Source organism: Sus scrofa, chromosome 6, assembly GCF_054392235.1.
Source record: "Sus scrofa isolate SSC_HxYL_T2T_F1_AM1 chromosome 6, Sscrofa_HxYL_maternal_Yorkshire_Landrace_v2.0, whole genome shotgun sequence".
NCBI classification, from domain to species: domain Eukaryota; kingdom Metazoa; phylum Chordata; class Mammalia; order Artiodactyla; family Suidae; genus Sus; species Sus scrofa.
Window position 1 is genome coordinate 124520176 of NC_139388.1, and position 13791 is coordinate 124533966.

General features: G+C 47.9%; 1 protein-coding gene across 30 annotated transcripts in view; it reads left to right on the forward strand.

Moving 5' to 3' along the window:
• The first annotated feature begins 8501 nt into the window (after positions 1 to 8501).
• Positions 8502 to 13791, forward strand: part of FHOD3 (formin homology 2 domain containing 3) — a 548282-nt gene continuing 542992 nt past the window's right edge. For all 30 annotated transcript variants that reach the window (XR_014807874.1, XR_014807875.1, XR_014807876.1 and 27 more), the window contains exon 1: positions 8502 to 8793. Coding sequence is in view for 27 of the 30 variants with exons in the window: in XM_021096273.2 (XP_020951932.2) it covers positions 8629 to 8793 (165 nt within the window). In the remaining 3 variants the exon portion in view is untranslated. The remainder of the gene's footprint in view (positions 8794 to 13791) is intronic.

Below are 13791 nucleotides of genomic sequence, written 5' to 3' on the forward strand. Positions count from 1 at the left end.
GGCTATATACTACAGCCACAGCAACACCAGATCCGAACTGCATCTGTGAACTATACCACACCCCACAGCAATGCTGGACCCTTAACCCACTGAGCTAGGCCATAGATCAAACTTGCATCCTCATAGATGCTAGTCAGATTTGTTTCTGATGAGCCACTATGAGAACTCCCCCTTTAAAACCTTTTTTCCTTTACTATAGTTGATTTACAATGTTCTGTCAATTTGTGCTGCACAGCAAAGTGATCCAGCCATACATCCAGATACATCCTTTTTTAAACAGTATCCTCCATCATTGCAACATTCTTAACTTGTAGCAAAAAGCAATAGAATACAAAGGTTAAAGTAAAAGAACCAGACTCCATATGGAGTCAGATTTCTTCTTCCCTGTTACAGTTGACAGCCCTAGCCTACATCCTTTCTCTTCCCACCTGTGAGCCATAAATTCCTGAAGTGGGGCTACCTGATCCTGCATGTCCAAACTCTGCCCATACCCACGGCAGTCAGCCTCCTTTTAGACCTGGGAGGCAGGAGGGCTCACTCTTAGGGCGATCACTAGGGAAGACATACCACAGGCCTTGAAATATGTTCAGGGTCATTTGAACAGAGGATTCCATGGTCCCAGGTACCTGGAGGCCAATCTTCAGAGAGAACAGCTCGGGCCCCCGGGGGAGGGGCATGAACACATCTTGGTCCTACGGACTCCTTGTCTTTGAGGGTGTGTGGTTGGGTGGGCAGAGTGAGGCCCTCCAATGCATGGGGACTAAGGCAGGGGCCTCTTTTACTCTGGGCTAAGAGAAATGTTAGTGAGAACTTTCTTGGGTAAAGTAAACTACCCCAAACGGAGAAATGAAAGATACTCAAGGAAAAGCCATTTGTCTACCAGCTCGTCTGCAGTGAAGACAGCTCTGTTATACCCAAGAGCTTCCAGTCAGTTTTCTATTCTTTTTTCTCTTCCCTTCTCCTCTCCTCTCCTCCCCTCCCCTCCCCTCCCATCTCCTTCCCTTCCCTTCACCACCCCTCTCCTCCCTTCTCTTTCTTTTTTGGCAGCATATGGAGTTCCCCAGCCAAGGATCACATCTGAGCTGAGTGAGCTGCAGTTGTCACCTACAGGGCAGCTGTGGCAATGCCAGATTCTTTAACCCACTGTGCCCAGCCAAGGATTGAACCTGTTCCTTCTGTATCTTGGTACTGCAGAGACACCATCAAGCCTGTTGTGCCATAGCAGGAACTTTCCAATAAGTTTTTTTTTTTTGTCTTTTTGGGGACATTCTGCAGCATATAGAGGTTCCCAGGCTAGGGGTCAAATTAGAGCTGTAGCAGCCAGCCTATACCACAGCCACAGCAAAGCGGGATCCGAGCCACGTCTGCGACCTACACCACAGCTCACTGCAACACTGAGCAAGGCCAGAGATCAAACCCACAACCTTGTGGTCCCTAGCTGGATTTGTTTCTGATGCACCATGACTGGGAACTCCCCCAATAAGTTTTTAATATGAACGAATAGCCAAGGGTCACAAGAATTTGAGGATAAATTCTACTATAAAGTAAAAAGACTGAAAGAAAGAGAAGGAAAACGAAACCTTCAAAGAACACAGAAACAGTGCAATGAAACAAAAACTTAGAAGAAAATGTAATCAATAAGATCAGAGAAATCCTAAACACAGGAATAACATCCTTTCAAAAGGAAAATCAAGGAGTTCCTGTCGTGGCTCAGTGGTTAACAAATCTGACTAAGAACTATGATGTTGCAGGTTCAATCCCTGGCCTTGCTCAGTGGGTTGAGGATCCGGCTTTGCCATGAGCTGTGGCGTAGGTCATAGACATGGCTCGGATCCCACATTGCTGTGGCCCTGGCATAGGCTGGCAGCTATAGCTCCGATTAGACCCCTAGCCTGGGAACCTCCATATGCCATGGGTGCGGCCCTAGAAAAGGCAAAAAGACAAAAAAAAAAAAAAAAAAAAAAAAAAAAAAAAAAGGAAAATCAAAGAGCAAGGAGTGCTTGAAAATTAAAAACAAGAATGCTGAAGTTAAAAATTCAATAAAAGAGAAGGAACATGTAGTTGAGAAAAATCTCTCAGAAAGTAGAACAAAATCATCACAGAGATTAACAGGGTGGAAAAGTTAAGAAAATTATAGGGTCTGTTTAGTGATTCAATATCCAAATAGTAGGAGTTCCATAAAGAGCAAAGCAGAGAAAGCTGCATGCTGCAAGAACATTCCCACAAATCAGAGAATAGGATCTCTAGGTGGAAAATAGCAATGGAATCTGAACATGATGCATGAAAATGAACTCATACCTGGTTAATATCGGGAGTAATAAGAAGGTTCCAAATGTTCCAGAGAGAAGGAAAAGAAAAGGTTACATATACAAAGTAGGTAATCACTATACCACGCAACTTCTCAATGGCAATATTGAAGCCATGCCTCAAAATTCTGAGTGGAGGAATTCCTGTCGTGGCTCAGTGGTTAACGAATCCAACTAGGAACCATGAGGTTTCGGGTTCGATCCCTGGCCTCGCTCAGTGGGTTAAGGATCCAGCATTGCCATGAGCTGTGGTGTAGGTTGCAGATGCGGCTTGGATCCCGTGTTGCTGTGGCTGCGGGGTAGGCCGGTGGCTACAGCTCCGATTAGACCCATAGCCTGGGAACCTCCATGTGCCTTGGTAGTGGCTCTAGAAAACATAAAAAGACAAAAAAAAAAATTCTGAGTGGAAATAATTTTCAATCTAGAATTATATATCTTGTGTGTTAGATTGTTGCAAAGATGACTGTAATCGTCACTCATATTAGGGTACTGATGCCTCTTTGCATTGTGACTTTCCTTCTCCTATCAGCTAGTGGAATCTAATTCCTTCATCTTTGAATCTAGGCTGGCCTTGATTATTTTGACTCCAAAAATAGTGGCAAAAGTAACACAGTATAAACTCTGAGCCCAAAGTTCCCAAGGTTCAAGAGACACTGCAGCTTTTGCTCTTGAGGTCTTAGAATACTACGCTATAGCTGCCAATGGGAAGAAGCCAGGTCTAACTTATTGGATGGAGGAGGAGAGCTCTCTTTAGCCAAGTGCACAAGGTCATTAGATACATTTTCCATCTTCGAGATTACTATGGGAAATAGTTTTCTTAGTTGTTTCATTGCCATATAATACAGGTGACCACATTCCCAGTCTTCAGTAGTAATTTACTTATCCCTTTTCCTAGGACCTGGCTTCTTCACATGGACTTCTTCAAGTCCATATTCCAAGAGGGTGACAGCAGATGATGTAAGGATTCTTTTTTTTTTTAAATTTAGGGCCACACCCATGATATATGGAAGTTCCCAAGCTAGGGGTCAAATTGGAGCTGCAGCTGCTGACCTACGCCACAGCCATAGCAATGCCAGATCTGAGCTGTGTCTGCAACCTACACTGCAGCTCAAGGAAACACTGGATCCTTAACCCACTGAATGAGGCCTGGGATCAAACCACATCCTCAAGGATGCTAGTCAGGTTCACTCCCACTGAGCCACAATGGGAACTCCCATAAGGATTTTTAAGGCTTAGTTTAAGAAGTCACTCAATGCATCTTCCAATATATGCTGTCAAAGTAAGTCACGAAGCCATCCCCATTCAAGGAGTGGGGAAATAACTCCCTCCCCCACCTTCTGATGGGGAGAGTGGCAAGGTCATATTGCAAAATGGTGGGGAAAAAAGGGATGGGAAGAACAACCGGGGCTGTCCTTGCCAACAAAACTACCATACCAAGGCAAGTATGGGGATAGAGAATAAAAACACTTTTAGATTTAAAAGTTCTTATGTTTTCTAAGGAAGCTACTGGGCAATGTACTTACAAAAGTTGAGAGTGTAAACCAAGAAAGAATAAGATATGTGATCTGGGAACCAAGGGGTTCCCATACAAGAGAGATGCCAAGGTAATCTCAAGTAGAATAGGGAAGAGAGAGCCACTTTCCAAATCAGAGCAGGAGGATGGAGGACTGCCAGAGGAATGTTTCTGAGAGCACTGGGGGGAAAACACAGCATTGAGAAATTATTTGACAGAATCGAAGGAGGCATTTTCAGAGCTGTTGCAGGATAGGAAATTGACCAGCTGCTCAAGAAAAAGATAAGCAACTGAAAAAAAAATGAGGCAAGTATTAACTTCAGGAAAAAAATCCAAAAAGTTGTACAAGAAAGGCTATATAATCATATGTACTACTTGGCATAAAAGTAACCAATTTTAACACAACCATCATTTTAGAAATCACTGAAGAAGAATTTACCTAAAATTGTGACACAAATCTACCTGGATAATGGGGAAAGGAAGTGGTCTGTAGTGAAGATAAAACCCTCATGTAGCATGATAGAATGTCGGTGTACTTTCTAAAATTCCTTTATTAGGAGTTCTCACCGTAGCTCAGCAGTTAACAAACCTGACTAGTATCCATAAGGATGCAGCCAGGTTTGATCCCTGGCCTCGCTCAGTGGGTTAAGGATCCAGCACTGCCTTGAGCTGTGGTGTAGATTGCAGATGAGGCTCAGATCTGAAGTTGCTGTGGCTGTGGTGTAGGCTGGCGGTCACAGCTCTGATTTGACCCCTAGTCTGGGAATCTCCATATGCTGCAGGAGCAACCCTAAAAAGACCACAAAAATAAAAATAAAATAAAATAAAATTCATTCATCAAAATACAACAATGCCCTTATATTATTTAGAAATGAGTGCCTCTGGGAGGTGGGGTAGATGGGGTTAAGGGTGGTACAATAGGGAGCTGGGTTTTTTTTTTTTATAACTATTTATTATTCTTGATCTTTTCAACTAAGAGAAAGTATTCCATTACTGAAAAAGAATGATTTCAAAAAATATGTTGAGAAAAAATTGGCTGTTAATCAGAGGAAAAAGTTGTTGCTAAGAGCAATTTCAAGGGAGGATTTCAGGACAGAAATCCTCAAAAGAATTAAGGATACCTATACAATTAACTTTTTTTTTAAAGTTTCATTTTAGATGCCAATCACTATTTCATGTTTTTCAAACTAAAATGGAATGAGACAAATTCTAGTCCTGAAAGTGTTATGGTTTAATAGGATAGGCATATAGGTAAGCAACTATTTTCAGTGCAACATGAACAGAGCTACAAGAGCAACATACAGAAAGCAATCTGAGACCACAGAGGAAAGAGAGACAATTCTTGTTTGGGGTGGAGTTGGAAATGGCTCTTTAGAAGAAGCTGATCTTAGAAATGAGAGCTGAAGGATAAGTGGGTTCAGCTGGCCAACTAGATAGGGAAGAGCATTCCAGGTTGAGAAGCTCACCATGAAAAATCTCGGCATGTTTGGGAAAAGGTAATAATATCAGTGTGGCCAGGGTGTACATTGGGGAATGACAGAGATAAACTCCGGGTGCTAGACCAGGGGAGTTCTTAGAGAGCCTTATGGGTCATGCTAAGGGGACTGGCATGTAAGGGTGACACATGTAATACACATCTTAGAATGATCACTGACTCTGGGGAAGCTGGTTGAAGATCAAATGCAGGATGCAAGACTGGGGAAGGGGGATTCATTAGAAGACTAGCATAGGAAGTGAGGACTAGACAGGAGGAGAGTTGAGAAATATTTCAAAGGCTGATTCAGTGACAGGTCATAGTGACCAATGGCAAGATACAGAACTCTGAGATGACTGCGATGCTCACTCACTCATCAGACATGTCTTGTGAGCCTTTTCTGGGTTAGGCACTCTGCCAGGCACTGGGGGAGAGGGACATAGGGCTGAATACAACACGGTCCCTGCCCTAAAGGGGCTTTCAGTTTAGTGCGAGCACAGAGATAAATGAACAGTACTGTGATGCTCTGCTCTTGAGAGAACAGAGCACAGAGGGACTGAGAAGAAGCTGCCAAAGAGGGAGGTGAACCCAGAGTGGACAGAACAAATGAAGCTAAGGGGAGGAGAGTTTGGGAAGAGAGTGGTCCATGGTGACAGATGCTGCCAAGAAAGCGGGTAGCAGGGATGAGGTGTCCCCCAGATGAGGCAATTAGGATGGCATTGATGGCAGAAGAGCAGAGAGGGCTGCTCACCAGATGTCATGGGATCTGGAGCAGAAGTGGCGAGGAGGGTGAAAAATGAATAAAGCTCTCTTTTTTTTTCCTCCTGAAGTTGGTCAGCTGCCACTGAGAGGCAGGCTTCATAAAGATGCAGCTTTTAAGATGGAAAACACTTGAGTATTTATTCTCATCAGGACCAGCTATATAACTTGTGGATTCCAGTGCACAGTGAAAATTCAGGTCCTTGTATTAAATGATTAAGAATTTTAAGAGTTTCTGCTGTGGCACAATGGGATCGGCAGAGTCTTGGGAGCGCTCGGACGCAGATTCAAACCCCTTCCCCGCACAGTGGATTAAGGATCCCATCTTGCCTCAGCTGCAGCATAGGTTGCAATTGTGGCTCAGATTTGCTCCCTGGGCTGGGAACTCCATATGCTGAGGAGTGGCAAAAATAAAAAAATAAAAAATTAAAAAATTGTGACAACGACAGAGACAGCAGAGCATAAAACCAGTCTGGGGCTCTTTTATGTGCAGGGACCTGTGTGACTGCCCAGTTTGTATGACAGGAAGACAGTCCTGATTCTCTGGGGAAGGAACCCAGGAAAGAAAGAAGAGGGAGGCTGAATCAGTGACAGGGCCTGGTCCCAGCACAACCAGGAAGGGAGGGACTCAGTGTCCAGATGGAGGCAGAGCCTAGAGTAGAGGAAACCTAAGGCTTTTGGTCATCTCCTGAGATGGGGGAGATGGAGGATAGAGATGGAAGGTGGGGAGGAGAGGGTGCTGGAAGGGGAGGACCTCATGCTGATTAAGAGATGGTTTTTCTTTATCCAATAACCTGTGGGGAGAGGGAAGTGGCAAAAGTTTGTGGCAGCCTGAGAGGTGTGGGGAGGCCACACTTCTGGGGAGATATGCCACTGAGAGGGGTTACTGCCAGCAGGCACTTGGCAGATGGGGCAGGAGCAACCACCTAGGGACTGGATAGGTGAGGCCAAGAGAGTGCAGCAAGGAGGCCTCTAAGCTGATGCGTGGGGATTCATGTTGGGATGATTGTGAGAAACAGGGCAGCCAGAAACGGCTGAGGACTCTCTCCATAGGAAGATGAAAATAGTGGTGAAAATGAAAGGGTAGGAGGCCAGGGTCAAAGGAGTGGGATTTGGGAGTTTAGCATTCTGCCCAAGAGCCTGATGACGGGCTTGTCTAAAGGACTCACGCAGAGAGTTTAATAGCAAAAGTAATGAGAGCTAGAAGGTCTGCTGGAATGAGCAGGTGTCATAGATCATCGTTATTTTAAGAGCAAGAGTAAGTGTGCACGTGTGACAGGGAGAGTCCATGGAGAGAGCAGGTTAAAGATGCAGGTGAAGAGTCTAAGTATGGGATGAGGGGTTCGTCTTTTTGAAACCATAAGAAAAGGAGAGAGACACGTTATAGAACCACCTTGTGAAGATGTTGATGTTAAGAGATATCGGGTACATTTCATGAGATCTACTTGATGTATGAGGAGAACAGCAACCTTGGCCATAGCCTGGGAATGGAGGCTATGGAGTTCTCACTGGAAACGAAGGGGGTCACCCTCGAGCAGCAAGGAGTCTCAAGGTTCAGGCCGAAAATCTTCCCTCCAAGTCCTAGATTGCCAGCGGGTCCCTGCAATTCGGTGACCACGCCGGAAGAGACCCCCGCGGCCCCACTAGGTCCATTTAGGGCTTTCAGATACCTAACGGGCTAAGAGGCCGCGGTAATGCAGAGTGTCAACCAGCACCCACCAGGCGGCCCGGGCGCCCAGCCTAGCGCTGGTGTCCCGACCTGCACCCTAGCAGTCCCCCACGCCTCACTTCTGGCGCCCCTGGGCTTGTCTTTTAAGAACAGGTGCCAGATGCCCCCAGCTCACCCTTCTCTTTCTTAGCTTTCTTTTTTTCCCCAAGGGAAATCTCCCCCGGAATCCTCGCCTGGGCTCCAGGTGGATGCCACCACCCCGCTTGCTTGCTGGGGGCCGTCTCCCTCGCCTACTGGGGCCCAGCTGGTTTTCCAAATCCAGGCTGCAGGATACAGGCCGCCGCCGCCTTCATCTGCAGAGTTAAGCCCTCTTCCAGATGGGGAAGAAGCCAGAGGAGGTCCATGCCCCCACCCCGCCTGCACACCCCGGTTTCCAAAGCCCCGAGGGGTGCAGCTCATCCTGGGCTCCCTGGGCCGCGGGGTGCACGTGCAGCCGGCTGCTCAGACAGTGTCCGCGCTGCCAGGGTCTGGCCGCCGGGGGTGGAGGGCTGTCTGCTCCCCGCCGCCAGTGGGCTTGGCGCAGGGCTGCGGATGCTGCGCGAGCAGTTCTCCCTTTCCAGTTCCCGGCGGCGGGTCGCGTGGGTCTCGGCAAGCCGCAGGCGCTAGGAGGACGGAGGAGGGGAGGAGCCGGAGAGCGAGGGGAAGGAGGGGGCCCGACAGCCCCGCCCCCGCCCCGCCCCGCCCCCCGCGGCCGGAGCCCGGGCTGCAGCCAGGCGCGCCGGAGCCTGAGAGCCCGCGAGCCAGCGAGCGCCGGCCGCGGCCTCCCCTGCTCGCGGTGACCCCAGCGTCCCGGCCCGCGGCCCCGCTGATTCCGGGGCCCGCGCCCCCTCCGGGGCAGGGATGCATCATGGCCACGCTGGCTTGCCGGGTGCAGTTCTTGGACGACACGGACCCTTTCAACAGCACCAACTTCCCGGAGCCCAGCCGACCGCCGCTTTTCACGTTCCGCGAGGACCTCGCGCTAGGCACCCAGCTGGCCGGGGTCCACCGGCTGCTGCGGGCGCCACACAAGGTAGGGCCCGGCGGGGCGGTCTAGGACCCCTGGACTCAGCCCCTGCTGCGGGGTGGGGGGGTCCGCTGGGGTAGGGGAGCCGCAGGCAAGCTGGGCTGGTCGCGGCGGGAGGACAAGCGCCCAAGGGCAGACCTCCCCCACCCGGTTAGGCAGAGGGGTCCCAGCACCTGCAGGCTGGTGCGGGATCTCCCCGGCCAGCAAGGAGGACTGCCTCGCGTTCCGGTCCAGAGCGGAGAGGGGGGAGGGCGGGGCCGAACAGGTGCCGCGCGGGCCGGAGGCGGGATGGAGAGGTTCCCCGCACCGCGCCGTTAGCTTGGGCCGAGGAGGCGGAGTGGGGCCAAGACCGGCCCCGAGCCGCGCTCGGAAAGAACCCGGGCCCAAGGGGCTCAGGTCCCTCGGAGGAGAGCCCTGAGCGATGCCCTGGACAAAATCTCTCAGGCCTCTGAGGCCAGTGAGGGCGGCCGCGCGGCCCTGGCGACAAAGCACGCTTCCCAGCAACACCTCTTCTTCCTCCCCTGGGAGGCACCGCGGAGGACGCGGCTCGCGCTGCGATAGTGTTCCGAGTGGCCCCCTTTTCTTAGAAGCAGGTGGCCTTGGGAAGCTTGGAGGGGCAGTCGTTTCATGCGAGGAGGGGCCGGGGCACGGAGGGGCCGCGCGCGCACAAAGCCTGAAATGAGTGTCCCCTGGGAAGAATGGATTCTTAGTCCACCGATAGAGTTTTTGTTTTTTTTTTAACCCTTTTCAGGACAGGCATCTTGCAAAGTGTGTGTTGCAAAAGAGCGCGGCATTGAAAGCTAACCATTTAGTTGCCCAGGAGAACCCTTCCTCCCACTTAAACAGGGTGACTGCACCTTAAAAAATTACTTCCCTGATACATTTTTTTTTTTTTTTTGCTTAGGGTTCATATCAAAGCTTGTGGATGATTTACTCTTCTTTGAGGACCAACATAGATAAATATTTGGGAGAGATAACCCTTGATGCCAAGGAGAACAAAATTGATTTTTAAAAATTCTTTAGATTTCTGTATGATGTTCACCTGCCTTGGAAGTAGAGAGGGAGGTTGTGTAGAAGCCAGTGAACTTTGGCAGTGGTGTCTATTAGTAGTAGATCAGTCCCCCCAACACTACTTAATGAGTAACCCATTTTTCAGGAATGAGGAGTGGGGCAATTCTGTCTCCTTCTGTCTGTGTTGCTGCAGGATGGATTCAGTTACTGTTCCTGGAAACCTCTCTGGTCACGAAAACAGATTGGATTGGGAGGTGGGTGAGGGAGACAGAATGATGTATTGTGGATTCAGCTTATCAGAATCACTTCTGTGAATTTGTTGGTTCTTCTCAATCAGTGGAATTAGTTAAAAGCATCATGGTTCTTCAGCATCACGGTTGTTTCATTCATTATGGTCTCTGATTACAGTGATCTTTTGTTGAAACCATAGAAGACTCATAATTGTGGCCCTGTGACCTTGAAGTGGTTCCCTTGGATTTCAAACCCTATATACACGCACTGATCTTTCAAGCTGGAAGTGGAAGTACATTTTTATGTTTCCATGGAATAGCCCCATGGCCTTGATCCAGTGTTCCTGGTCTGTTAGGGAATCCTGATGCTCCAGCATTGCCCCTCCCCCACCCCCACCCCCTAGCTAGAAGCCACTGCACAGCAGTTAGACTGGCTGGTGGGACTTTCTGAGATGGGCCTTGTGGAATAAATAAATGGAACCAGGAGATGTCCCACAGAGACCCTTGACCCCTTGTCTTGGAGGCCAGCAAGCCTTAGTCTCAGAGCCTTGCCCAAAGATCTCTGCAGTATAGTCAGATGTTTGGCATTGTTTTTTTTTTTTTTTTTTTTTTTTTTTTTTAACATGTAGTGCTAACTGAGTAGCTAGTTCTATTAGCCAGGATTCTCTAAAGCAGAATTTAGGGCATTTATATGTTTTAAAATGCTGGTTAATTTCCAGCAGAGAATCTTCTGAATTGGATTGTCCATCTGTGATAGAAAGAGCTGGTGGATCTTGAGCACTTGGTGTGTATGTGTGTACTCTACCAGGGATGTCAATTCACGGTCTCACTTAACACTGTGCACCTCTGTGAAGTGCAGTCTTTACTGTCCCTATTTTATAGATGAGAAAACTGAGGCAAAGAGTGATTAAATAACTTAGTTTCTCCGCTAGGAGTGGGGCACTGAGATTCAAATCGGGTCTGGGAGTCCCCATGGCTGCTGTGCTTCCTGGGCCAGCTCTGTGTGCTGCATCTCCTTGGGCTTCTGTTCTGTGAACCTGGGGAATTCACCAAATCACCGTCCTAGGCTAGCTACTTAAATGCCTGGGGCAGGTGAATGTTACAAGCATGAGTAAGAGCCTTGAGAGAATTCCTGGCCTAATAGAGTTCACAGTCAAAGGTGGGAACAATAGTGATCAATGCTATGAATTAGCTAACAGTGAAGGAGCGGGCAAGCTCTTATCCCGGGGCCCTGCCATGGGTAAGGTTTCTGGGTCCCCTTGAGTCCAGGCTGGCAAGAAAAGGAGTTCCTAGGGCAGGGGGCATTCTGAGGGGTGGAAAGAGGGGAGAAGCATGGCTGTGAGACGTGCAGACGCTCTCAGTGTCCTCAGCCATCCTGCATGGGAGAGTCGACTTTTGCTTGCTTGTAGATGCACATGCAGAAAAGCATGTGGGGCCTAAGACAGCAGCTGGATGGATTTTCACTAAGCGAACACACCTGTGTAACCAGCCCCTCGAAGGCCCCTGCAGAGGGTCCTAGTTTGTCAAGCTCCCCCCAGGGATTCACCTGTGCTGAGAACCCTTGAACTGCTTAACCTCTCAGGTCCTTCCCAGCCCAAACTGGAGTTTCTCCATCTTTTCTTAACCTAATGATATATGTATAAATTTACCTCATGTTTGCTGATTCTGTTAGAAGTTAGCTGTTCATTTAAACCATTGTCTTGGACAAGAACAAAGTATTGTGCTTCTTATACTTTATATATATATATTTTTTCAAACTGCTAGACTGAACTCCACCCCCCCCCCAGCTTTTTATGGTTGTTCCAAGAGGGTGATTAAATAAATGATTAGTCTGATAACAAAAAGATCAAAACAGGTACTGTATTTTCAGCAGAGAGAGATTCATTTTGGTGGTTATATGTTTTTTCTGGACTAGGCGAGGCCTTTTGTTTTCAAATGCTGCTTAAACAGGTGTTTATTTCTGGTTTAGTATCTTACGAGGAAAAAAAATCATAAACTTGGACTTCTAATTTAGAAAAAATTGTGTAGTAGAATTAATCGAATCATAGACCTTTCAAAGCTTTAATGTGTTTGGATTGAATATGCTAAAAGCTAAGGCTGAAGGATTCTGGTTTCTTTTTGATAGCCAAACCTGGAACTGTAGACTGTTTTTACAAAAAAAGTGATAACTAGCTTGCATGTCGAAATGGCAATTATGACCTAGTAATTTAATTTAATTTAATTCAGGAATGTTTCGGAGGCTGCCGCACAGTAGAGAGAAGAGTAATAATAGCTGCCAGGTCCTAGTCGGAGCTAAGCACTGTCCTAGACATGTCTTGTCTCACCAAGCCCATGACCACCCCGTGGGTCAGGTGCTGGTACTGTTGCATCGCCCATCAGAAGAGCCCCCAAGCAGAAAAAAAGTCAGCTGGTCCTGTGAGTGGGAAGTTCCCAAGTTGGCATTTGGCACCAGGTCTGAGCTCTAAATGGCTCTGCTTTTGTGTCTTAAATATCTTCCTTCCGCGCAGCCCGCCCACATTCCAGAGTTGCATCTTCTCATTGGATTACCTTTGTCTCTGTGGTTCCCTCGCTGCTTCAGCTATCCCACCTGTAAAATGGGCAATTGCAGTGAGGATGAGAGCCTTGGGGCTCCACGTGTCAGCTGGGTATCACTGGGGCTTTTATTAGAAGTGCATTCTCGGCCTCCCCAGGTCTGCTGAATCAGAATGTGCATTTTCCTAAGATGCCTTGGTGATTCCTGTGGTCACTACAGTCTGTGCAGTGTGGCTCAGGGGTCACTTAGGTCAGACTCTCAGTACGGGGCTGGGGGGGGTTCTCACTGTTTTCCCTGTTCGAAGATAACTTCCTTGGGGGTAAAGACCTGGCTGCCCAGTTCTCCAGGGTTCTCCCGGAAGCTGAACAGGGATAAGAAAGAGTGTGCACTAAGTTGATTGATGGGCATTCGTTTTAGAACACAGATCCACTGGTATTATTACTCTAATGAATTTCCACCTTAATCCTCTTAAGGGACACATCTGTTTGCTACATTACATTAAGATTTTTAAAAGATGAGATCATTAGTAGAGTTGGCAAGTGTGTTGTGTCATACAACATCTTTGGACAAAACTGTTTAAGAATGTTGTATGAACAGCTAAGAGCATCCAAGTTGAATCTGACTTTTCCATAATTAGCTCAGTTGGTTGGAGACTCACTATTGAGATCAGGATCATGGGATTGAACCCTTTATGGGTCACTTAGCTTCGCTTCATGCATGGCCACAGACTGCATCGATAACCCAGCCCGATGTCCAGCAGGTGTGGTCATGTCTCCCTGAAAGTGTCCGGGTTGGGATGGCCTGGTGGAAATCTTTGTTAGCAAAAGGCTGACACATGATGAGCTTGCTGCAATGGGACTTGGTATATAACTTCATTTATCCTTAGGACAGTTCTAGCAGACAGGCAATGGTATCCCCAGTTAACAGATAAGAAAACTGAGGCACATTGAGGTTAGGCAGGTCATCTAAGGTCACACTGCTTTTAAGTGAAGGAGCTGGGATTTAAGGTCTTTTTTTTTTTTTTTTTTTTTTTTTTTTACTCCAAAGCCTGTAGCCAACTGTGTCCCATTATTAGAAAACCAGCAGAGCACATGCTCTCTGTGTGGGGGTGGGGGCAGGGGCAGGAGCAGGAGCAGCAGCAGCAGTGACTGCATTGCTTTTGCACTAGGCTGCCTGACACAACTTACATGGCTGTGCTCTGGTTAAGTCCTTCCAGTGCAGACGCTCAGG